General features: G+C 44.2%; 1 protein-coding gene across 15 annotated transcripts in view; it reads right to left on the reverse strand.

Moving 5' to 3' along the window:
* fmnl2a (formin-like 2a) overlaps positions 1–27,456 on the reverse strand; it is a 47,229-nt gene that overhangs the window by 12,996 nt on the left and 6,777 nt on the right. For 10 of the 15 annotated variants that reach the window (XM_028990647.1, XM_028990645.1, XM_028990651.1 and 7 more), the window contains exons 2-10: positions 12,181–12,264; positions 10,744–10,824; positions 7,180–7,256; positions 5,335–5,418; positions 4,216–4,365; positions 3,624–3,656; positions 3,112–3,156; positions 629–737; positions 283–359 (exon numbers count right to left, since the gene is read on the reverse strand). In XM_028990647.1, the coding sequence (XP_028846480.1) occupies positions 283–359; positions 629–737; positions 3,112–3,156; positions 3,624–3,656; positions 4,216–4,365; positions 5,335–5,418; positions 7,180–7,256; positions 10,744–10,824; positions 12,181–12,264 (740 nt within the window). The remainder of the gene's footprint in view (positions 1–282; positions 360–628; positions 738–3,111; positions 3,157–3,623; positions 3,657–4,215; positions 4,366–5,334; positions 5,419–7,179; positions 7,257–10,743; positions 10,825–12,180; positions 12,265–27,456) is intronic. The other 5 variants (XM_028990652.1, XM_028990655.1, XM_028990653.1 and 2 more) reach the window with 1 other exon arrangement.

The raw sequence follows: 27,456 nt of genomic DNA on the forward strand, positions 1-27,456 counted from the left end.
ATTACTGGGAGCTAGATCCAGCAGAACCGGCCGGTGCCATTAGCTCCTTCCGGAAGGATTTCTGCCGCGAGATCACAGGCTACCGGAGAAGCGATGAGCAACAATTAAACACACCACATCTACACGTACATAGCGCAGCTGCCGAAGGTGTCTGGTGCAGTGGTGCATGCTGGGAGTTGGTGTCGGTGTTAATGTTTGTGTGGGTTGGATGGTACAGGGGCAGAGACTGCAACTTACAAAACAGACACACACACACACACACACACACACACCAGGGCTTACCTGGGATTCTTATTATTCAGACTTAGTGCAATTTCATTCACAGCATGCAGGTGGGACATGACCATGTTGAAGCCGTACTACAAAAAAAGAACGACACACTTGGAGCAAACATTTCACACACATATGTCATTTATTTATGGCAAGTTTCATCTGGCAGCTACTTTTATTGGGCTGATTTACCAGCAAACAGGACGAAGCAACAAACAAAATATTTAGATTTTAAATCGACAGAAAAAAAAAAAAAAACTCTTTTAGAGTTCAGATTCACTTCATACACTTGCAGCAGCCAGTTGAATTTGTAAGCAAAAAAGGCGGGTAAAACCTGAAATAGCAGAAACACACTCACCTGGTAATTCATGATGGCTCGGAGACACATGATGCACACGTGTACGTCGTCCTTCTTGCAGACCAATCGTGAGTTCTTCAGTGTTCGGCGGCTTGGCAGTGTATTGCACCTAAAAGAGACAACCGCACCACGGTTATTGTCATTCATATTAATTTATGCTACTGGTGTCCAGAGTGACTTCCCTCTTCTAATTATGGGTCCAGTCCACACTGGAGCAACATAGGGTTAAGCTTTGGTGGATGGTGTTGGCAGGCTGGCTTCACCTCAGCCACGTAAAAACCTCGTAAATTGAGAAATTACGTAAATGTGTCACATGCTGTTATGTGTCCAGCGGTGGCGCGGCGTTTAGTCTCATGACCTCACACCACAAAAACATTTACAACAACATTTATTTCTTATTTAGCCCAAAATCACATACAGTATGTCTCAATGGGCTTTGACGGGCCCTACTGTACAGTTGACACCCCCCACACTTGGACCCTTCTGCGCACAAGGAAAAACGCCACACAAATAAAACTCTAGGAGAGAGAAAAAAGGTGGGAAGAAACGTTGGGAAGGAGTGATACAGAGAGGGACGTCCTTCCAGGGTAGAGTGGGACTGCAAGTGGTGTCAGTGCAGGGCTGGTGATGGTTTGTCCAATAAGAGAAAAAGGCCCACAGTTGTATAGGTGGAGAAGTCCAAAATGTAGTCCAGTGTCATGGTGTAACACCTTCAAGGTTGTGAGATTGAATCCCAGCCCGGGCCGTTTGTGCGCTTCCGAAGCGGTGACCCTGAGTAACAGAACTTCTTGGCTCGTATTAAGTATGCTGATCATTTGTAGAGGACGAATTTGTAGTAAAATTTTTTTTTATTAAATACTTGCTTGCCATATGCAAGAAAAAACGTCCTCTGTCCTGCCATTGTCTACCTTCGGACAACAAATTGGATTTTGACCAAAACCACTCCATCAATCAGAGCCCCGGGGCTCGTGGGAGACTGGCAGCTCACTGCCCACAGCATATGTCCATTATGGCACACCATACTAACTTTACACTCCATGGCCCACGGTGGCAGCGTCACACAAAAGCCACACAGGCCTGCGTCCTTTCAGCCTAACTGCCCGGCAAACAGAGGTATCACTTACAAATGCTACAATGGCCGCGCTTCATTAGCATGCGAGGCAGCATGGTGCTCTGCTTTTGTCGAGACAAAAACCCATGCGAGAGGCCTTCTCTCAGGGAGGAAAGGGGAGCGAGGCGGAGGAGAGAACACCACGGTGCTGACGTGAAGAGCGCGGCAGGACGGGCGGTTTCCGGCCTGGTCATGAGCTCGTTTAGCATAACACTGAGGAAAAACTGAGCTGCAGGCTACAGGGAATACACACACTCACACACACACACACACACACACACACATGCAGTGACTCATGCAGAATCACCAGCCTCAGGCCACAAGTTCCAGTCACACCCGGAACGCTGCGCTAAACGTTCCGATCGGCAAAATGCAGGGGAGATGAAGCCGGAATGGGAGCAAGTTTCCCTCTCCCAAACGCTGACACAACACCCGACAAAGTGTCTCTGTGAGTGAAGCATGTGTAACCGCCTCGACCCAACAATCACGCGCGCCGATTCCTGAGTCATTTTTTAATCCCAGGATGTGACGGGCCATCGTTATCACCGGGAGTCCCTGTTGTTCATTTGAGGTGGATGTGGGCACGTCAGATCTGCTTTGGCACGTTTGAAAGGGTTGCCGGCCATTTCATGTAAATCTGCACGTACGCCAAGATTTCACATTGCTGTGATCTCGACAAATCAACACACTGAGCTGTACATCACCAAGCTCACATCTCAACAATCATTAACTATTGACATATTGACCGATCAATACATATTTTCAAGACGTTGAATTTGCTGTCAAATTAGAGTTTGTGGAGACCGCAGGGGGCTGATAAAAACCTAGATTTCACACTGACAACCTGGCAACTCCATCTACTGCCGCTTCATTATATGACACTGAATACCTGTAAGCCTTTTCTTTTTATGTACCTATCAATGAGCAATTATTTATTTTATCAATACATAGAATAAATTCCTAACTTTAAACTGTTTCTTGTTCTGCTAGCAGTGTTTGGATAATAAATGTCAAAACTTGCAAACCACATAGTCTTTATACCTTAAAAAAATGCGCTGCACTCCCCCTTCACCTCCTTCGAAATAAAAATGTTTCAAAATAAAAGTACCTGCACACATCAATTGTTCCTTGACCTTACTTCTTGGTCCCAATCCATTTCCAAACTGTCCAAGTAAACGTCCGGCATATAATATGGGTTTACCGGGACATGTTGTCAAAAAAAAAAATTCTGGGGTATGAAAAAGGAACAGCGCCTTTTTCATGATGTGACTGATCAGACACTGACACTAGCAGTTGTACCAAAACATTCGCTACTGCTATGTCTACTCTGTGCTACCACTACAATTCGAGTTTTAAGGGGTCTCGGGCATACCCTCGTCCTTGAGAGCACTTTTGGCGTTTTGTAGAGCCGGGAGACCTTTGAAAAAAGAAATATGAAACCATGAGAGTGCGTAAATGCGACGTTCATCGTGCATTGAGTTTCTTTATTGCGCTATGTCTATCGGAGGCCACGACGGCCTCGCCAGAACTCATAATCTGTGCTGTGGAACCAGCTACACAAGTACAGCAGAGCACCACTATAACAACAACAAATGCCATCTTTTATCAGCAGAACTCCTCTACACTGTCTGCTGAGCCACATGAAAGCGTTCTACTGCAAGCATGAAGGTAGCCGGCCTCTGAAAGTGTGACGGTGGGGAACTGTAATGGGACAGGGCGGAGCCAGGGGCAGGCCGGGAGAGGGAGGCACAGCGTTAAAAAGGGATTGTTGCTTTGAATCATCCGAAGTCACGTTCGTTTTTTTTACGAATGATCAAAAGCAACAATTTATTCAAGTGTTGACAACATCCAAGATAATCCGTCAGAAATAATGGAATAACCTGCCTGCGGCCAAAGAAAGGCGCACACAGCAGCTGACTGGGGAGGAAGGTGAAAGAAGAGAATTAAAGCTCCAAAGCAGTGACGTTACGCATGGCCTAGACTAGATTGGAAGATGTCCGTGCGGCAGTTGACTGGGAGGGGTGGAAAAAAATCGTCTCGCCATGATAAACCATCACATTCTGTCTCAGCGGATGAAGATGTGTCACAACGACGGGGATGGAAATAGCCACATCAGATTCCACAGCGAGTCAGGGGCCAGGCGCTTCCTCCACGGCGCTGGCCGAAATCGGCTAATCCATTTGCAGACTTAGTGCCCCCATGACTGCACAAAGGGACTTTTCACCAATCACATGCAGTATGTTCACACGCTCATTCGTGCCATCTAACCACAAAGCAAGAAGCCAGTTGTGATTATGATGATCAAATTTAATAACTGAGAATTTTCTCCTAATTAGAAAAATTTACAATTGACATGACAGGTATAGAAAATTGTCATTCAATATCTGTATTGATCAAGTGAGCTGGAATCCTGAATAATCCCCTCAACTGTTAAAAAACTGAAATCTCCACGCAGGCGTGGCCGAGTATTAAATACCGTAAGGTGGAGTGTCGTCCCTGGCGGGAGATGCCACTCCCACTGACTGGTGAAGGGAAGTTGCTGCCCCTGTGCAGATCCTCAATGGATCGACTCCACGACTTGTCTGCCGAGCCGTCGCCGCTGTTCTCCAAACTGTCGCCATCAAATCTACAGTCAGATGGTCACACGAGAATGAAAAACAGAAAGTTCTACGGATACAGACAGAACCGATTTAATATTATTGTATTTGAATATATTATGCGTACATTTTTACATAAAATAACTGATTTACATAAAATAACTGATGTCCCTGGGGTTTAATGGCATTCCCCCACACAGAATAAAACAGAATAAATTTTAGGACATTATACTTATACTATATAAAATACTTATACTATAGCAACAGTTACTCAAATAGGCAAAAAATGCCTGGTGAAGAATCAAGGTACATATTTCATACATTTAGAGTATCCTTTTTAGGTGTCATATGGCAAGATACTTTTCTATTATTTTTTTTTGTTTATTAATTTCATGTTATGTTCCAGTCCAAAATGTATCACAGTTATGCCTTCTATTTCAGCGTTACAATTTTGTTGGTTTGTTTTGTTCATTTGTTCTAACCAAAGTTAGGCAATATACCATTCCTGTATCCAAGAAAAAGAGGCATGTTGCTTTATTAACATTTAATAAAACTCAAAGGAGGCACATAAAAATGCAGCTAAGCAACTTGTCCCAGCTGAGTGGTCTCACAGTTGCAGGCGTCTAAAACCAAAAGCACTTTGCAGACACACAATAAAACAATGTGTACAAAAGGCAAACATTCTTTGGCGAAGGCGCCCTTTCAATGGCGGACACGCCAATAAGAACCTGTTTGGACAGTAAATAACATTTTACTGCGCGCCTGGGACGAGGCGGCTGAGGGTCCTGAATGGAAACCTTGTGACTTGTATCACGCCGCCTATGAATAGCCCCGTGTAGCATGTGGCATATAAAACCCGTATCATGGAAGCGTCGACACCCGAGGTGACTCAACGTCCCTGCGCGCATGGGGGCAGTACTGTAGATGCATCACTGATTTGGCAGAAAAGGCCCATTGTGGCCATTGTGCATTTAGTGTATAGGGTGACGGTGACTTACGTGACAGCGTACTGTGCAAAGGAGAGATAGTCCACCAGGACGTCCAGGCCTTTGTTTTCATCATTTAGGAACTCCCTCACCCACCTGAATAAGAAGAAAAAATACGCGAAGGGATCTAAAATAAACGAATGCGAAATTTGCACAAATTGTGGAAATATTACGGGAGAAACATAGTTGTTAGTCACGGAGCAGAGACATTTTTCCCATCATGCACTGGGAGGAATGGTGATGAGCTGGTTAGACACATCAAAGCAGCTCACACAAAGACAGAAGTCTTTCGCCTCGACAGCGGCGGGCCGAAAAAAAATGATCAAAAGCCACGTTCCACCTTCCCCACAGGTGCAAATGTAGGTCAGCAATTGAGCTCTTCGTCGCTTTGATTCCAGCTCGAAAAAAAAGGCTTCATATCTCTGCATCTAACTGCTCCTTATTTATTCAGAAGGAAACCGCCTGGAAGGCGTTGATGGGGTTGTCCCTATTTGTGTCTGTATGCTTTTTTTTATTTGTGTAGATAAGGCGATGGTGATTATGGAGCAGCGTAGGATTAAAGGTAATGACACGCTGGTTGTGTGAAATACCGTGGTGTGGCCAACAGGGGGTTGTGACCCAATGACTGAGAAAAGAACCCAGTGCAACTCCATGTGTGTGTCCAATTATAACCACGATGGCATGTTCGAAGGGCCTTGCATGTTCCTCCAGGTTTGGGTGAACAGTAACAAGTATGAATGAGAAATGAATGGATGACTGTGTTTAATTTCTGGAATATTAGGGCCTGTTTGCTGAGTAGTTTCAGAGAAATATAATCTTTATGCGGGGCATAATATGCAAATAAATGGCAAACATTTCTCATTTTGTTTCACAAAATGAATTGGCAGAAGATAACAAAGAATGAAACAAATCTCACATTTGACTGGGTTAGCCATATTGTGGTAAAAATGCTATCAGTGCACAATATTCAAATTTAACTAAAAATACTGCGAATTTAATGATAAGAATAAGAATAAGCAAATTATAAGTAATCGTAAAAAATCTGAAAACATTAAGGCACGATGTGAAAGAAAGCATGGCCTCATGTACACTATAGATTATGGATGGAAAAACAATAATTACTCACCTATATAACTAATGTAGCTCAACTAATGAGAGTGAATCTTCTTCCATGCTTTATTGTTCAGATCTATTGTCTTGTAACTGCTTCGTCCTCTAATCCAGACTAGACAGAATTTTATATAGAACTGGTATGGTACAGCAGCTCGCCTCACAGCACTTTACTTTGCGTATCTGAAAGTGATGAGTTCATTGCTGGGCGTTTCCTGCCTCTGCAAGCCGGCTGTGATATTTTGGGCCTTGGGGATAGTAGTGAGGGTCTTGTGTAAGAGCTCAGAGTGAGAACTTGGCCTTCCTGTGATGGATGAGAAGGAGGGTGACCTCAACTCGGCTCCGTCGACTCCCTCACTTCCTCCTCATTTCTCCAACATGCATCTGGGCTCCCGCCCCTTCGCTTCCAAACCCACCCACTCGCCCCGTCACTTACGACCTGGACGCCAGACAGCGCTGCCAAGGAACTTATTAGAGTTATCAAACTCCAGCTGAGACGGAGACAGAGGAGTTTATTCTCTTGTACCGCCTTGGTGCAATGAGCAAGTGATATCAGGAAATATTCAGGAAAATGTCTTGTACGAAAAAATTATCTACGGCAGCCACAAAGAACGTAAGAGAAGGGTGGAGCTGGTACAGACGACGTCAGCATCTACGTTCACGTCTGGAACGTCAGGCTCAGTTCCAGCGGAGCAGATGAGTGACGGCCGTAAAGTCAGGATGAGAGACCCAGGCTTAATTACTCACCCGATGTGATTGGTCCTTAATGAAATTTCCAGCTCTCTGAGAACTTGGGTGGACTCCTGCACTCGCCTCCGGAATTTCTGAGGGTGAAAGATGAGGGGAATGAGCCATTTCTATTTCCATCTTCTTCTAAATCAGGTGTATCTCTTATGACGTCCAAGCTGAAAACATATGACCTCGGCACATTTAGTTTCCTCTCCATCCACAGGAAATCAAACAGGAATGATTATTATGAAATTTAATTGATTTGATGCCTTGGGATTCAATGCTTCAATCTGAGTATCACTTCTATCAAAGGCTTTTTCATTAAGTCTAAATTGTGATAGTGCATCATTATTTAATGTCATATGAGGAAGCACCACTAGGCCGCAATGTACGTTCACCAACCAACAGATTGATGTGAGACCCTTGTGGTCTGCAAAAGTGATTATTTCAGACTGCATTAAACCACAGGCCATTTAGCCAAATGAGTGAGAATTCAGGCACATTATAGATCACAATATAGTGCATTAAGTGGGCGGCAGAAAAAAGGATATATTTGTATTGAAACAACAGAATGATAGAATAATGGGCACATACTGATCAACTAATCAATGTTTTTGTGAGTCTATTCCCACAGCCCTTTGGTACAGAAGAACCAGGAAATTATTTTTTAATTGATTTAATCCAATAATCAACAATTATTATAATAATCACCTCAAATATAAAACTATAATAATTATTATTAGTCACTGTTGGTGTTATTAATGCTGTTTTTCAATTATTGCATTCAGCATTTTTTTTCCTAAAACAGCAAATGAAGGAAGACACCCAAAAATGTCAAGATAAATCATTTCCAACATATCTAATTATGTGGAAATTGTGCAGAGTGAAATGATACCTTGTCCTGGAACAGCTAAACGGGATCCTGTTTTATTCTGATTACGTTGCATGAAACACTTAATTCATTTCGAATGATCATTTTGTAATCGCTGCTACTGTCCCTGGCTAATGAGGTTTATTCTCAGGCATAACGTCAATTTGGGTACAGTTCTGAATGCTATCATTGATCTGGCAAGAGAAGAGCCACAAGCGGGGCCACGTTATTCAGCGCAGTCGGCAAAACTCGATAAGGGAATGCTGTGTCGTCAACACACACGTCTATCTGTGTTTTGTCCGGGTTCATAATTGAATCAGCCCGTTGGAACACTCTTTTTTTTGTCTCTTTCTGAGCCCCTCTGTTTGGAAACACACTGTGGAGCCATTATTGTCCCTCTTGTCCCATGTGCTTGTTGCCCTGGTTACAGCTGCTCGGCGAAGGCCATGTGACCAATTCGTGTGTCAGGTGAAATGCATGTGAATACACCCCGTGTGTGAGTGTGTGTGTTAGCTTTCATCCTCCATAAAAAATAAGGAAACAAAGCTCCTGAGGAAGTGTGCAGCACTCTGACGAGCTGAGGAACGACGTTTCTAATGAGTCTGAGCCCTGATGACAAAGAGTGAAAGCGTTGCATCACCGAAGGACACTGAAAAAACGCAAGTCAAACAGGAAGCAGAGTCCAAAACACTGCGCTGTTCCCATCTTGGGTGTGTTTCGCTCTTGTTGAGATGAGAAAGTGTGTTCTTTTAAAAGGACAGGCCTCGCGCGACCGTGTGTGTGTGTGTGTGTGCAGAGAGAACTCCCGAGCTCCACGCTAAGTACAACCATCTGTAGGAAAGAGTGAGAGAGGGAGGGAAAGACGAGTGCGGCTCTCCGGAGGGGTCATCCTGGAAACAAATCAATGGCATTCTTCAGGGCCTTTTCCACTCCTCTCTTCCCATTGGCCTTCTGTTGGCCGGAGGAATGCAGCAACCTCCAGCGCTCTTGTGCTTCCCAGACTTTTGCCAGAACTCTCCCCCTCCTCTTTGTCTCTGCTCTGTTAATGTTGTAATTTAAGTGTTTTTAAAAATGCATAAAATGAAGCGAGGCATGATATTTAAGCTCAAGTCTGAAATCAAGTGTGTGAAAAAACGACCATTGCCTTAGCACATATCGTATCGTTCTATTGACCTCTTTAAACCATTTTAAAAGTATGAAAAGTATAACTCCCAAAGTATAAACAATGCTGATGAAATGACAAAATATTTTAACACAGTATTGCTAACTCAGCTTGCTACGATATCCTTATTTTGAAGATAGGAGTACTGTCAATTTTTAACACTATAATTGTTACATATCTACAACTTCTAATCAAAGAAATCAGTCATTTACTGTGTAATAACATCCATCATGTATCTTACATTTTTACGCATGATGTGTAAGGGTCGCGTTATGAATGCGCAGAACATGCATTGGCAAAGATGTGCTATGTGAAGCAAACATTTTAGATATTTAGTCCTTTTTGTAATGTATGCATCACAGTTGGCCTCGAAACTGGAAAACCCTGTGAGTTAAGTTCCCTTGAAATTCATTGATACAGACCAGAAAGATGCCTTAAAGTTCTTGATGAAAGAATCTTTGCTTTGTCTTTTTTTTTTTTTTTAAATCCGCAGAATTTCCCCATGATGCACTTCTTTACATCTTTCCACTCCAATGTCTGTCATATCCTGTGTTATCTGCCATAATGCCGATTTCCGTCAATGTGTGCTAAATTTGGCAGCCCGTTGGATACAGAAACGCGCAGAGAGTTACACCGAAAACCTGAACTCGCTCTCTGTCACAAAGTCCCATTTGTTCCTACTTGGAGGAAAAAGAAAAAAGGCGGGGGGTGCAACAGGAATGTAAAACTATAACACAGTAACATACACAAGCACACGCGCTCCCGCTCTCTTGGCAGCCCTTGGCCCGTGTAGGCTGTCAGCTGACCTGGGGGCTGGGACATGAGGGCTGTTATTGGACGGCTGTAGCCGGAGACAGGAGACACGGGTCCCACACGGACCACTGTAACCGACCAGCTAAAGCAAACGGGCTGTTATAGACCAAATAATAGCAAACAGTAATAAGGTAGTGACAAGTCATAATAACTTAAGTTGGGCATCTTATTTCATATTTGTCTTTAGTCGTATGAAACTCCTACCTTTGTCCAATGGGCAAGAGCAGCTAATCAGAATGTAAATCGTTTGAACTTTTGCACATGGTGGATGGCTTAATCAACCAAAATTATAACTGATCTACAGGCATGTTTGAACCTGTGTTTGGCTATTGGTTCACAATCAAAGCAGAAACAGAAACCATGTTTCATGAAAATCAAACGTTTTTTCTTCACATTAATTCACCCCACTATTAATCAATAATAAGTCATATTAGAATAATTGTACTTATCAGCCTTGTGCATGATATATTGTGTTGTAATAATGGGGATGTAAAATTAATCAATGAGATAAATTCAAAATAATTAATATCTTGTGATTTATTTGTTTAAATTCCTTAATTTGAGTTAACCCTGGCACTGCAGTGACCTAATTAATATAAAGTTCAGCGCAGTACAACTTCAACCTTGATTTATGCTGTTCCTCCACCCACTCACTCAGTCCCAGCTGGAAGAACCGACTGGGGGTAAAAGGGAAGGGTGGGTGGGTGGGTGCTGCACTGGGCCAATCGCATCTCACCTTCCTCGTGACGGCCGGATCCAGATAGCCTTGGAGCTTGTGGATGTACGTGTGTGGGGGGTTCTTCACTTGAAATCGCTCCTGAAACACACAGTTCGAGCCACGCCATTAAACTCTCGTCTTCCTTGAACGCCGCACTCATTAAGCAGAAACGAGCCCGTCCAGGCCGGAAACAAAGCCGTCCAACCAAATGCAGCAGGCCAGCAGCGCAAACAGCAGCAAAAACAGCTGGGGGCTGTAATGGGATACCTGCAGCCGGCCAGTGTGAAGAGGCGGGTGGGGGGAAAATGTCGGCCGCACTTCTGATTAAATAGGAATATACAGGCGACTGGTGCCATCTGGAGCTCTTCTGGATTAATCATTCAACACAAGACACGGAAAAGCTCTTCGCAGCTCTGCCATTCATTCATGTCTTGTGATTGCAACAGATAAAGGAGGGGAGAGAAGTGAAAACGTGTGTGTGTGTGTGTGTGTGTGTGTGAGAGAGAGTTCTGGTGAGAATGTGGGGGGTCAGGAGTGTGTGTTTTTTTTTGCCGGATTTGTCTTGCGCCACTGCCCTGGAAATGTTGTGTGCCACTGACCCACCGCACCAAAGGATTTTAGGCCATTTCCCATACATTGGGCAAACAAGGCAGCTTAAGCATGTCAAGGATACGTCCCATGCAGAACACACACACTCATACACACGCAGTGGCTATGACATAACTTAATGGCAGCATGAGTTTTAGCTATTTACCGCAAAGCAGCTTTGTGTGTGTGTGGGTAATATAACGCTGTGATGATCTTGCTATCAGTGCCTGTGTGCACCATGCACAATAACAGGAAAGAGGGCCGCAACAGACACGCTGGCTTAGTTCCTGTGGAAATTGTTAATGATAAGTCAGTGCAGAGAGCTTTCAGTCATGAAGCCTAATGAAGGAAAACTAATAAATGTAGCTGATCAATTAATGCAATTAATCAGATGAATGCTGATGGCAAAAGGATACCAGTTCATTTAATCTTAACTGATTTAATCACAGATCCATATCCGGAATCCCTGCATGTTCTAAAACTATCTGAAATGCTAAATGAGAGCAGCTGCGTATATCAAGGTGGAAGAACAATATGGGTCAGTGACATTTTGCCAGCTTGAATATGAGTATAACAATATTTTATACTCTATATTTTGTCTACATCATTTATGCCCATACTGTTCTCACTTCTCAATATATGGTATGTTAATGGTACTGTGTGTGTGTTTATGTACACAAACACACACCATATGCTGTATACTCATTTCCATAAATTTCAGTGTTATTTTGCAGTGTAGTTGCATTCAGGCCCACCACTGTGCTGTACATGCAAATGAAAATAAAGAATCCCTGTGTAAAAGCTTGAGAATCTCCAGCAATTAACGGGCGGCGTGTCTTTGATTCAGCTCTGTTTCAGGTTACTCACCTGATCGCATATCAGTTCCCATTTCTTCTCGTTGTCGTACTGCCGCAGCAGGCGCGCTTTGTCCGGAGGCAGGTTCATAGAGCTCTGCGTGAAAAGAGGGAGGTCAGGTCACTGCCATTAGCCCATCAGCATAGGAAATAATCCGACCTGTTAATAATCAGACCTCACAAATTACATGAATCAAAGTCACTTACACATAAATATAATTTGTGTAAATATCCAAATTAAAAGAATATCACAATCTAATAAAAAACATATACTTTCAGGATGGGCCGCTTCGGTGTCTGTAGCTTTAAATGCTAATCAGAAGGAGAGAGGCGGGACGAGGATGCACTCAAAAAAATGATTTGTAGGGTTAACTTAATTCAATTATGACACCTATTTGCACACATTTAAATTATGCTATTTTAAACTAGAGAAGGGTTCTATTTGCCTGCCTTTCAAATAGCATAATTAAAAATGGGTGGAAATAGGTGTCATGATTGAATTAAGTTAACCCAACAAATCATTTTTTTTCAATGAACCCACTGGTTCATTGGTGCTGCAAAAAGACAGAGCTAAAGAAAATTGTGCTCAATTTAACATCCAATAACTGAGCAACTGCAATGCTTTGCACGTTTGGAAACCACGAGGGTCGGTGGACATAATGTTGTAGGGGAGGGGTTGGGAGATTCTCTGGGTGGACATAGCATGCCCTTATGACGTCATAAGGGGACAAACTGCAGATCCGACCGTCTGAGCAGCTGCTCTCTGCGGCAGAATGGCCAAAGCACTCTTTACACCTATCGCCATTTCTAGCCATTGCAGGACCATAGACAGGCTAGGAGAACTTATCTGAGTATATTTTTTCCCACTGCTATTATGGAATAATAATTACATATCAACCGGGAGTCAATAATTTTCTCAGTCAAATCTCATTCATATCCTTTCTTGATATTACTTGACGCTTCTAAGAAAGCTCTGTAAAAAGCAGACTGAAAGCTCCACGAGGAACAGAAACCGCAGCCAGTCAGAAGCAGCCTGGTCTGAGTAGTTTTGTTTTACGTGAGCGCAACCTCGCCTCACACCACCAACTTTTTTCACTGGGCAGTGCAACTGTAGACACTTCGTCCAAGTAAATGTGTGTACAATCTTAGAAGAATTCCATCAATGTGGTGCACAGGAGGTCACAGTGAACTTGACCTCTGACCACCAAAATCTAGTCAGTTCAAATTCCACCAATGTGTTCTTGACAAACTGCATTCAAAACAAACAGGACAGACAGACATAAATGCAACCAATGAGAAAGTATAATGCCTCAGGCCACAGAAATTTCCTAGAAATGACATCATGTTCACAAGACGTGTCTTTTTCTGGCCCGCAACTTCCCAGTTCCACATTAGCTATATAAAACACTTCTACTGGTCAAAGGTTTCAAAATAACCTACTTGTTTCTGGGTTCTTTTTTGGAGAACAGTAGAACAAAACTGAAGGCTAAAAAGGAACAAAAGCAACGTAAACACAGCAAAATGTTGAATTTTATTGGACAACAATAAAAGAGTGCCTATGCTGTACACTTTGCTGACTTCTTTTTGCATTTATTGCATTTATCTGACGCCCTTATCCAGGGCCACTTACAATCAGTAGTAACAGGGACAGTCACCCTGGAGACACTCAGGGGTAAGTGTAGTAAGTGGGGTTCGAACCTGTGACAGGCATCAAAACTATGAATGAACACATGTGGAGTTATGTACTTAACAAAAAGTGGAGACCTGGCCTCCACAGTCACCGGACCTGAACCCAGTCAAGAAGGTTTGGGGTAAGCTGGACCAACAAGTGCTAAACACCTCTGGGAACTCCTTCAAGACTGTTGGAGAAGCATTTCAGGTGACGACCTCTTGAAGCTCATCGAGAGAATGCCAAGAGTGTGCAAAGCAGTAATCAGAGCAAAGAAACTAGAATATAAATCATGTTTTCACTTATTTCACCTTTTTTTGTTAAGTACATAACTCCACATGTGTTCATTCATAGTTTTGATGCCTTCAGTGAGAATCCACCAACGTAAATGGTCATGAAAATAAAGAAAACACATTGAATGAGAAGGTGTGTCCAAACTTTTGGCCTGTACTGTATTTGCTTTTAACGTATGATTGTGTTTGTTGCTGTTGTGGGTCAATTATACACTTGGGCATATAACTCGCTATTGTAGTCGAGTATAAAATACCTTTTTTCCCTCCATATGTTAATGCCGAAGGCCCATTGCACTTTGCTACTTTGTTACAGAGACAGAGTAGGCAGCAACGTACTGATCCCATCGGCCCATGTGCAGGCTGAACTCAAACGTGAAGAAATAAGGGCGCTGCTTCCTCTCCCCATTACACAACCGGCCCTTTTCTGCCTGCCCTACTTTTTATCCACATCTGCCTCACTCGGCCCCCCCAAAAGTTCTCCACTTGTCTTGCTCTGTATTTTGCAGCACCAGGACACCCCGCCCTTGTGCGCATTAAAAAAGACTGAAACAATTAGGCTCTAATCGCACCCCACCCACCCAAAGCACATGTGGCATGCAACACTGATGTGAACACAAACAGGGAGAGTTGTGTGAGTTTACGCACGTAGGGATACACAAACCCAGATAGAGATACAGGGCAGAACATTTTCCGTCTCCTTCGGAAGACAGATGAGAACTTCCTGGACCTCCTCTTTCCAGATGAACTTTGTCTGAGTTGGAGAATATTGGACGTCGCTGACACTGAGCGCACACACACACACACACACACACACACATCTCAAAATGTGCAAACACATCCACAAAAGTTTGAAGGCTTTGGAAAATCATGCAAGAAAAAGGCATTTTTATGGAAATGCGCCGAAGTTGTGAAAAACTCCCCGGCCTGCCAGGTGGTTACATACACAGCACGAATAAAGGGGTACAGGAAACATTCTACAAGAATGTACCCCCAAGGTATACACAGACACACACACACACGCATTTTGTCCTACAAGGACAATAATGTGCTTACTGAGAGTCTAGGGCACATGGTTAAGGCTATTGTTTCAGTGTTTAGAGATGCTCAAGCTCTTTGCCAGAGAGGAGATGAATTAGCTGGTATTGGCAGATACGTGTCGCATGAAAGAAAATGACCTATACACTCAACTCACAAACACAGGGTATTAATAAATAATAAACAGGTACGTGGGCTCTTATACACGTAAAATAAACAAATCGGGTAAAAAGACAAATGACAGGACGAGGACAGGTAAACCTGATTCCCCCGCACCTGATTGTTCAGAACCCGATTCCCCCGCACCTGATTCCCCAGCACCAGATTTTTCAGAACCTGATTCCCCAGCACCTGATCAAGAATCTGAGCCAGCTGGGCCTGAATACCTCCCTCTTGGACTTCCTGACTGAGAGATCTCAGTCTGTCTGGATCATGACAAGCATCTCCAGCACCACCATACAAAGCTCTGGAGCTCCTCAGGGCTGTGTGCTCAGTCCAATGCTTGCTGACCCATGACTATCAGCATACAGAGAGGAAGTGCAATGACTGACGGACTGGTGTAGGATCAACAATCTATTTTTTAACATGGACAAAACTAATGAAATGATTGTTGAATTCAGAAGAGAACGGAGGGACAACTCTCCACTGAACATCAAAGTTCCTCTGTGTTCATCTTGAGGAGAACCTCTCCTAGACTCTTAACCCCAGCTCAACAACCAAGAAAGCCCTGCAGCATCTTTACTTCCTGTGGAGGCTGAGGAAACCCATCTCCCACCACCCATCCTCACCACCTTCTGTAATGGGACTACTGAGAGCATTCTGACCAGCTGCATCACTGTCTGGTTTGGGAACTGCACCGCATCGGCCAGTGGTGGCCTAGAAGTTAAGAAAGCAGCCCCATAATCAGAAGGTTGCCAAATCCGAATTCAAATCCCCTGAGGTGCCACTGGGCAAGGCACCGTCCCCAAACCATCACCCCCGTGCGCCTGTCATGGCTGCCAACTGCTCACCAAGGGTGATGGTTAAAAGCAGAGGACACAATGACAATCACTTCACTTTCACTTTCTCACTTTCATCGGACCACAAGACAGTGAGGACAGTGAGAGTGAGGACAGCTCAGAAGATCGTCGGAGTCTCTCTTCCCTCCATAAAGGACATTTACAACACATGCTGCATCAAGAAACCAGCATTGTGAAGGACTCTACACACCCCTCACATGCACTCTCCACCCTCCTACCGTACAGAAGCATTCGAGCCCTCACTGCCAGACATTGCAACAGCTTCATCCCGCAGGCCATCAGGCACCTGAATATTCAGGGACTTTCCACTTTGGACTGACACACACAACCTTGAGTAGAAGTTTATAGCAATATTTATATTGAGTAATATTATCTATAATTGCCCTGTTCCATTTGGCACAGCAGTATTTGCACTATTCTTACACATTTATTTCTCATTTCACTACTTTCGCGCTGTCTGTCTCATTTTTGTTTTTTTGGTAAATGTGACTCTTCCACTGCATGTGTCCCCTGTTTGCACTCTATGTAGATTGATTTGTTGGTCTCTCACACGTGAGCTTGTACTTGTACATGTGTCACTATGTAACACGTGTCAGTATTTAAGCACCAGGTTCCAGAGAAACGTTGTTTCGTTTCACTATGTACTGTATAACATGTATGTAGCTGAAATGACAATGAAGCTCAACTTCACCTTGAACATGAAACCCCGAGGAGTGCCGGGAAAAATCAGGATTTGGACTGAAGCCCTCTGCAAAACACCAGCGCGCAACACCAGTGCACCCTCCACACCTCGAGTAAGACCAGGGACAGGGGAACAGGGAGGGACTGTGAGGAGAGCATCTGCACCCCTGCTGGCACCGCGGAGCAAACCCAACCCCGCAAGGATCAAGAAGAGTCCTTGGACCAGGGAAGGGAACCAGTAATGTCCACAGCAGGGTGTCACGGCTAACCGTGGGGGCCGAGCCGGCTGAGTCCAGATGTTGGTTCAGCAAAAAAAGCACATACGCTCTACTCACAAACACAGGGATTTCATAAGTAATAAACAGGAGTGTGGGCCCATACAATGACAAGTAAAATAAAAAACACTAGACGAATGACAGAACGAGGACAGGACACAGCAAGGTTTCATTTACACTAATAATAACAGATGAAAACAATCAAGGTAATCAGGGAGCACAACGGGCAAACACGAAACTCTGGTCAGGAGTACTGGGAAAAGTCAGGACCGGGACAGCTTGTCTGCTATGTCCCCAACAAGCATCATAGCAAATAACATTTCTACTGTATTCTACCCATCCAAGAAGACGGGACAAAATAACAGCCTCTCGCATCCTTCCCAAGGCAAGCCTCAATTAAATGAGGTAAGCTGCTGAGAAAAAGTCTACCTCTGTGTTATGCTTGGACGTCCAGCAGCCATGGCTGGATAAAATATAGACTCGCTGCCGTCCTGGTCCCTGGAAACCTGGACTGTGAGAAAGGAGCAACTGGTGACCACAGCAAGCTGAAGTCGCCAACACCGTCTACACCTCCCCGCCCAAATAAGCTCTGACAGGCACTTAACATCCAGCTACCAGGTCCTTGGATATCTGGTGAGAAGGTGGGTCTGTGTTTGCACAGCGAGTTGAAAGGAAAAGGTCTTGTTGCATTTGGTACACTACCTAGCAGGACATAATGCATATTTCCAAAGTGCATTAATAGGCATTCTCCTATCGTCACATCAAGTATGTCTTCTGAATTTTCAAAAATTAACATATACAAACAAAAAAGGACTGTTTTCTAGTTATCTGTATTTCAAGATGGGGAACTAACTACTGACTCTGACCTGTTGGTTCGTGTGTGATTCTGGACAATTTAGTCAATTGGTCACATGTGCAGTGTAGTGCATGCAGGATCGCTGAGTTGTTTGGTGTTTAATTGTTTAAGCCCATAGAATTCACAGAAATAAAAATCGGAACAAAGCATTTCACCGCCATGACTAAATAACATACTTACATACAATAATTGGTCTCCTCAATTACTATTATTCTCCTGCGTTCCTCTGCGGTTTATTCGCCGCTTCCTATCCAAACACGCAGACAGATTATCAGCACCTTTATATACGAATTCTGCCAAGTTCATCTTCCCACCGGTCCACATTCTCAAGCAGACTCTTCCCCATGCAAGTAAATGAACACAGGGTAATGTGGCGTGAAAGTTAGGAGGAAACTTTTCCATCCCTATCAGTTCTGAAGGGCCACTACCAAATCAAGGGCTCTCCAAAACTAGGCGTAGGGCCAAGGGAAAGGAACGGGGACTGGACCATTGTCTCATGTCACTTCCATACTGCAAGTGTTCCAAGCTCTTGCAACACCCCACGGATGTGCAGAAAATGCACGGTTACTGACAGACACACAACCAAGGCAACCAAACCTCTGGCCAAAAACTGTCCAGAAAGGGGGGAAATGTGTCAGAGTGACAAGAATTTTTCTTCAAGTGGAAAGCAAACGGAAAAAAAAAAAACGCTGAATTAGCGTTTCTAAGTAAGGGAATGCTGTACCTTTTGAACTCCAACCTGCTCTGCCAAGCGACGGCAGGATATATAGCCACCCTCTGCCACGTGGGGTATAAAATTCAAGATGTTAAACGGCTGTGGGAGGGTGTGTTCCGAGAGGTGACCCGGCATCAGCCACCCCTGGCGGAGAGGCGGCGGGACTAATGGTACTGAAATACGTCATCGTTAACGCTGAACAAACAGCAGCGGTATTGATTTAAGCCCACTGTGCCGCGAAGGATCCGGCCCACGGGGGAGCGCCAACTGGGCCCTTCTAAACGATTATTACGTGAGTCATCAGCTGCACGCGTCCACCTCCGCCCATATACGTCCCTGGGGGGTCCATGCAAACTCTACCACGTTTACTGCACTTGGAGAGCCATGGCATTACAGCAAAACACATGGTAGAGGCTAACGTCTAGCTGTTTTTAAAACCAATATGATATATGCAGGCATATTTCCACCGGTTTACATCTGCAGCCTAATCACTTTACGTCAAACGGCACATGATCTACGAGTGGGCTGAAGCTAAAACCAGAGGGTTATTAAGAGCTCGGCAGAACTCTCGATGCGGCAGAGCCGCAAGAACGTTGGAAAAAAAACATTGATCTGAATTTGCTAAACTACATGCTGTCAGCCTGGCCTACTGCCTCTGGGTATTAAATGCCTACAGGGGCCAATAAGGGGCCGGCTGGTAGCTGGACTTGTGAGTCATCTGGCACCTCAAGGATGGAGTAGAAAAAGAGCCGGGGGTTGGCGGGTCATAAAAAAAAGGCAACTGTGAAACCGTGACCAGCCCGGTCCAGCATCGTGTTACGGTCACAAGTGGCACGGTCTGGCAGACGGCGACGCCCACGTTGACCATCTCACCCATGTTCCAGTTTCAGACTCAACAACTTTCCACTGTAAGTTTCCAGACCAATAATTCAACATGAGCAACACACAGCTGGCCTCCAAAATACCAGTTATACCGTAGCGGAGGACTTAACACTGATTGTCATAAATGCTGGTTTCTTTGGAAAAAACGAACCGATGCACATTTTGTGCTCCTTAGCAACACGTAGCTGCTCCTGCATTCGCTAGAAATATAAAAAAAACGACACACAAGGCTCTGGTATGTGTCTGCAAAAACCCACCCACGGCCTCTCACATCTCCTCGGTTTCCCGACTGACAGGGCCCAGGAGAGTCTGGCTGCTGGAAGAAAGGAACCCCCCGACCCCCACCCCTCCTTTGCCCCCGCAGCCCCAGTCACTGATCCAGACCCGCTTACATGTCATCAGACAGTAAACCCCAGTAGTCTAATCCCGGCGCGATGGCAACCGAAGGCCGCCTTGTGTTTGAAGGGAAGCAGCAGCAGGGTTGTCTGGAGCTGGTTGGCCTGGCGAGATGGATGTTGTCTGGTCTCAACATCCTGGTCTCAACTGTTGCTGGGACGATGTTTTGACCATTTTAACCATAACAGGACCAGAGCTTCACTGTAGTACAATTTCATGGCCATTATCTACACTAATTATCTAGATGCACTCTGTAAATGTAAAAAAATGAGCATTTACAAAAACTTGTCATTATATAGTAATTACAAAACAATTATGATAGAATTTTACATATTAAGAGGATTACCATTCTGTAATCAGTACCCTGCACCATGTGCACAAATACTTACAATGATTATTAATAAACATAATTAATAGGATACTTAATTATATTTTTTTGTAATTCTGAGTTAAGTGTCTGTTTATCCTTTGTGTAATCTGACATATATCCCATCCCTGTTAGTACCGTGCATCTGTAAATATCTCACAGGCCTATTTAAACAGGTTGACCCCTGGGTGTGTTGCCCAGGCCTTTTTCCTGCCGTGCGCCTACCGAGCGCAGGGATAGGCGACAGCTCCACACTGTCCTCAACTGGAAAACCAAGTTCACACAATTTGATGCATATATACATTATCCAGGGAATTCCAAAAGTCAAGAGAGCAAGACAGAACTGATTAAGCAGTGCGTTGTCCAACAATTTCGTTATCTGACTCTTCTGTGCTGAATGCAGCCCGGGTTTCCAAATATCCTGTGCTCATGTGCTGCTTCTCCAGACAGAGGGAATGGAGTAGTTGCATCCTGCCCAGACTAGTCCCCTCAGGTCGAAGGTTTGAGATTGGACGCGCTCTGCCATTTTGCAAGACTCCTATCTGATTGAGGGCTGCTTGAAAATTAAAGCAGTCGACACTTCTGGTGGAAAATTTCGCAAAAGCACGGACGTGCTAATGGACAATTCGATCTGCTACGCGGTGGAACGGTGTTGTGTGAGCTTTTATCTACTCTCTGTGTTTACACAGGCATTACCCAGAATTCCCTGCAGGTGCTTCTGGAGTCGGCCCCTCATTAACGCAGTGTGGCTCCTTAATCCTTTAAATTCTGATGGGGCACAGGTGTCCCCCGTCTGTCTCCAGATTAGCCATGTAATCCTTGAGACCCCCTCCCGTTACCAACCCCCCTCGCCACCACCCGCCCACAGGCTGCCAGACGTGTTTGAACGGAAAACCTGCACACCCCCTTAAAACCAAAATATGATTAATAAAAGAGAATGCCATGCTGTAATTGGGAAGTTGAGAACCCGTATTATAAATACATATATAAATTATAAAGATCAGCCTCTGTTTTATGGGACTGGAAGAACTCATAAGACAATACCTGATTGCCTTGACAGTGGCCACTCACAATTAGTCTAATTTAATAAGATGACTTTGCAAGGTCAATCACTCGTTTGGCTCAGGTACAACCAGTTTAAGAACCTCTAAACTGGTTGTACTTGGTTGCACCCCACATTAAAGCCCTCATTATTGTGCCAGTAAACACAGACACTAATAGTTATGTCACATTTAGTACAAAATAGCAAAATCAGTGAAACTGCTTCTATTTCAATATCATTTTGTTTTACGGAACAGTCCAATACCACTATTTTTAACTGTTACTAGACTGTTGATGAGTTTCCAGTTTCCAACTGAGTGTTGGATTTCTATGAATGATTCATCAGCATTATCGTCAATGTATGAGAACTCACACAGCCTTTCTAGTGTCTGCTGCACAATACACCCATGAGTCAGACCTTTCAAAAAGTGCTCACACCACCGGCGATAGTGTCAGTGCTCCACTGGCAGCCAAATTAAATAAAGTTCTATCGTTGCGGGTTCATACTCTGCTGCAACGAGATCGAAGGACAACATGCTGCAGGACTACGGCTCCCCGCATATTTACATTTCACCCGAGAGAGACTATAAGAAGGCAGCAAGACATTAAGGTGCGTTATCAATATGATGCATAACCATGAAACCCTAACCTGACATCGCCTGGATCCACATAAAGCATAGCTGGCAATTAAGACAAACACACAGTATATTACAGAACAAGATAATCCCATTACGACTGCTCGCCTGAAAAAGATTGTCTTCCCTAGATAATCTCGACCATAGAGAAAAATGACCAGGGATTACCGCATCATTCAGACTGCAGGGGGGGCAGGGTGCCGTGATGAGGTCCTGGTTCTCGTAAAGCCGAACTCGTAATCCTTTTAGACAATGTAACGGTAATCTGATTTGTTTCTATTTTTCACATCACCCCTGGGTACAGGGCACTGTTTGGCACCATTCAACCGCCTGTTCTCTCCATCTCCCCTCCCTCGTTGCTCCTGCCTAACACAGTAGTACAATATTCCTACAAAAGTGTCACAGAAAGCAACTTTATTATGTAATATTAGCTCTTTTCATCTTTTGATGGGAAACCACAATTAGGTCTATGTTCATAGCATCATGCAAATCAGTCTGATAGGGAAATAAAATCCATTATTCTATAATAAAAAATCCACTGTCCATCTGGATACATTATGTATGTATGGCAAAGAGAATTGTACATTTTATACAAGAACATAAGCTTTTTATATGAAGGTCACATACTTATATCATATTTAGAAAAAATTATGCAGTTTTTTAAAATAAGATGCATATTCATCATCTTATACAGATGAAGCTTACAATTGAATGTTTGACTCCCTCTGTCCAGTTCTAGGGCAAGGACATCACCCTGAAGATAACCACCGTCCGTTCCTAACACTGGGAGGCCTGGCATGTGGCTGGCCTTGGAAGAGGGCGTGGCCAGTAGCCTCCCCTCCAGGCGATCGCCCCGCTCACCAGCTCAGGCACCACATCCCCCGGACCAGGCATGCTCCGCTGGGTAAACAGACCTTGGGCTCCGGCTCAGGCCCTGTCTGGGAGTCATTAAAGTTTTACCTTCAGCGACTGCAGAAGTCGCATTCCTATCTGCAACCCCCAAACACACACACACACAATGGTACACAATCTGGGCGCTGAGGCAAATCCACACCCCAAAACCCGCACATGCATTTGGCTTTGATTTGGAGAGAAGGGGGGACATGGCGATAATTGGAGCGGGCTTGTTAGAAGTGTGTTTGATGGTTTGTGGAGACGGCAGCACAGGCAAGTCTTTGGTTGCTCCACTCGCTGCTTGCGTTCACGTCACCTTTTCTGGTTCTTTTTACGACCTGGAGTAAAGCAGAGCGGCTTGGCATGACTGGACCCTGAAGCCGCTTTTCCTAATTACACATGCAAACATCTTAACTGTAATCATCATTTAAAACATTCAATGAGTGGATTCATTTCTTTTGTGTTTCACTTTTTTTGTAATGTTGTGCTACTAGGCTTATTGCTTTGCATTCAAAAAGGCATTATCTACATTACAAAATTGTATAGATTTCAAGAAATTTTACTGCTAAATTATAAAATTTTACCAATTTTTAACAATTGTATCTCGCATGACAGCATCTGGAAAATTCAGCATTATGAAATATGCTCTTTTCACCATGTTGAACTGTATATGTATATACAGTTATATATATAATTGTATATTGTATAAAAGTATCATTGATATTATGGTTTCATTACCGTCATGGGCAATGTAAAGTGAATTACATTAGGGTCATAACATGGACGAGAAAAACGGCAATAAAGTCTATAATAATGAAATATATAAAAGAAATGAAAGTAGGTAGGATAGTAACAGGAAATTATTTCATTAACATATTACAATCATTATCTTATTGTGATTTACTATAACATGCATTTCCTGCCTCATCTCAACCCCTCCTGACCTCTTAGTAAATAACTGGGGAGATAAATTCGTACAAATTTAAATTGTCCCATCTCTTTCCTGTTGAAACCCTTTAAACAGAACCAAATGTCAGAAAGGAGCCAGGAGCCCAGACGCCTTTTTTTTGCCACCTTAACACTGACTCGGCATTTTTTTTACCTGGTTTGTTTTTCTAATCGTCACACCTAGAGGTATTTTATCAGGCTCGGTGACACTATCAGCGTTTGTATCCTTTGCGGCTTGACCTCATTTACTTTCTGCAGTGTAAGCGGTCCAAAAACGACCCACTTTTTCCTCCCGCCGGCACAGAAAAACCGTAGCAGAGCAGCTCGAGGAGGGTGTTAACTCGGGTGTCGAGTGGCCGACTTGCGGCATGTTTTACAGTAGCAGACTGCGCGAATCGCCACCTCACTGGCCGACTTGTTTTCAGCCGTGTCAGAGCCGATTAGCCTCTCTGCCGCCTCATCCCGTCCCCCGCAGCGCCGCTGGCAGAGGCTCTAACCACCTCCCCGGTGCCAGCGGCTCAGGCTCCCACAGAGGGAACCCGATGACGGATAAAAGCTTGGGACCCATTAACCTCGTAATGTAGCACCTTGGATCCACCCAACATGCAATACACACGTGTCGCAAAGTCAGCAAGAACAAAGATTTCGTTTTTATAGAGAACGAGTCAGCTGCATTAAAACGACGTTGAAAATACACTAAAGTTCTTATCTGTTGGTTCGGTTCCTGTTCACCCCCCACCAAGGCCGTAAGCCGTTGCATAAAACCTGAAATTGGAAGACCTGTCTACCAGAGGACTTCCATTAGGCTGATTTGGTTAATTATGGACAATCGGTGACCACCATGTCCACCATAGAACCCTGAGGAAGAGACTCCCGTCTAGTGCACTGTTCTTCAAACCTGGAGGCTTCTTCTAAATCACAGGGGCGTCCAGACATCTGAGATTAAGGAAAGCTGGAAGACAAACTGGTTTGGGAAACTTGCACCAGTGAAGGAACAAAAGCCATTGGTCTACATGGACAAAGACATAGATGCACTAGTGCATGGGAATAAATGGAGGCCACAGCATAAGTTCCGTGTACAACCTTCCAAAAACTAGACATAAGGCATTAACGACTTAAGTGCATAACTGCACTTTTGTATAAGTAACTGATATTTGCATTGTTCTGTAATGTTCCACTCATTGTAAGAAGATTATTTATCTTGGGATATACAAGACAGAAATGCCGCCTACAACGTTAAAAAAACACACCCCGGCCAAGCCATTTCGGCGCTGGTGTGGGTAAAAACAGCCGCAATAATGGCCCTTCACTTACAACATGAGGGTCCATTAGAGGACAAGCAGAATCCGCTCGCTGCCCGACAACAAACGGGGCTGACGTCACCACCGGCAACGCTTAAAAATGGGCTGGCCTGTCACACGAGGTCACATGCAGCAGCCCGGGCCGTAACTCTACCCGCGTCGAAGAGCGGGGCGGATAATTAAACTATAAAAATTACAGTTCCGTGAGCGTCGTAAAACGGGGCTTATCAGTTACTGGGAGACTTCAGACGAACTCATCAAAGCAGTTCGCACCAAAACTATTCCACTGGTGTCCTGTTTCCGGCAGACCGGATTCCTGCAGACCTTTGGCTGGAGAAAGGGTGTGAAATGGAGAATCCTGTTTTGAAAATTTGCACGCCCTTGTTCATTACATGCTGATACCGTAGTTTAGTCTTAAACAATCTCAGAGCGTCAACCTTGATTCAACACGGTTAAGGGCACTCGCCCACGCGCTTTCTCGGTTTCTAAGGCTTTCAACAGCTGTCACCATGGCTAAAGAACTACTCTGAATCGTCCCATGATGCACCTCACTACAATGGGGCAGAGTGCCCAGCTGTGACCCGTCGTCTGGAGCCGTGCACCACTTCCTGCAGAGCTATTGCAAAGCCATCAGATGAGGCCATGTGTTAGAGACATAGAGACTGGCCATGATGTCATATGTGACAAAGATCCTGCTGTTCAGTCTGGGTCTTCACAACAGATTTGCTCCTTGTTTTTTTTTTTTGTGTGTGTCATTGACTGAATTAGTGCAGTATGTGACCTTCACCGGACTATGCAACGTCTTCTTTTTTAATTAGGTTAAACTGAGACATACAGGACAAATAAACGGAGGTTTCTAAAAGACAACAACATTTATTTCTTATATAGCCCATAATCACATACAGTATGACTCAATAGGTTTTTTCAGGCCCAACAAACACCACATGTTTATGCATATGTTAACTTCATAGCCATGGACAACAATGCGTGTCAAACCTCACAGTAGAACTGCATATAATACTATACAATAAATTCCATTCTGTTCTTCTCACCAAAATATTACATTGTTATATGCATACAAATACTGTAGCAATATCCAGAGGTAGAGCCTAGACAAGGTTGCATATGCTAACTAACAATATATTATAAATGTCATTTTGAATGCATGGAACCTCCATCCAAGACTGTTTCCAAATCTGACTTCAAGGGGTCAACTGGAGGACACTTCCAGTTCAATTGCAATGCACCACAATTTACTCCTACAAACCGCCAGGCTCACCAAGGAGGCACGCCAGAGAAAAAGCTGGTTAGTGCTGATTTGGCTTTAATGGTTCCTAATGAAGAAAAAGCTCACAGATGTACTGAAGATGCCTCTTGGTTTGGCAAAGAGAAAGCATAGTTGATGGCGTTAATAATTGATGAGTGGAAAATGTCATCTTTGTGATCAGAGAGATGGCAACTCTCCTTCTTTCAGCTTACGCAGCAAAAAGGTCTGATTAAACAGACGCCACGAAGAGTCAAATCTAGGGCAGTAAAACAAAAAATCCGGCAAAGGCAGCAAAAGAAGAAAGAAAACCGAGCCACGTGCTGCTCAGTCTCAGCCAAGAGTCTGGTTCACACAACGACAGGCCAAAGCATCACCAGTCGTGCAGCAAGCCTCTCTGCCATACGGCCCCCTTGCCCACCGTCCGTGAGGCTCATTAGACTGAGGAGCACGCCTGGTACGGAGTGACCCGTAACCGCCGACTTTCTGAACCCCGACAATGGGAGCCACCTCGCCGTGACAGCCCGGCCTCAGGAAGGCCGCTGGATTCAGCGCCAGGCTCCCCGTACTGTGCCGAATAAAGGGCTGCTGTGTACTTCGGGGCTGGCTGCACGGGACCGGCTATAGTCCACCCTACGCTTCACAGAGAATGACCATTGTTCACTTAGTTAATGAGGAGCTGGCAGGAAGACGCAAGTAATGCAACATCTTGTTCTCGACACCCCAACTTTTGTTCTGCGGTTTATTATAATCATTTTTGTTTGAATTCCTACCACTGGCACTCTGAAAAATCTTTTTACTAAGATGCAAGCTAATGCATTACAAATGTATATCCAGTTATTACCATTTCTGTTCTGTTTTTCATGATTGTTTCATACATTGCTGACCAGAGCCAATCTATTGTACAGACTACTTTGGTCCTTAATAATTTTGTTAGTGCCTAAATCCAGAACATTTTGCCATTAACTTATCATTACATTTTCACATCACTGCTTCAGAATCCGCAAAGTACCAGGCC

The sequence above is a fragment of the Denticeps clupeoides genome, chromosome 9 (genome assembly GCF_900700375.1).
Source record: "Denticeps clupeoides chromosome 9, fDenClu1.1, whole genome shotgun sequence".
Classification (NCBI taxonomy): Eukaryota; Metazoa; Chordata; class Actinopteri; order Clupeiformes; family Denticipitidae; genus Denticeps; species Denticeps clupeoides.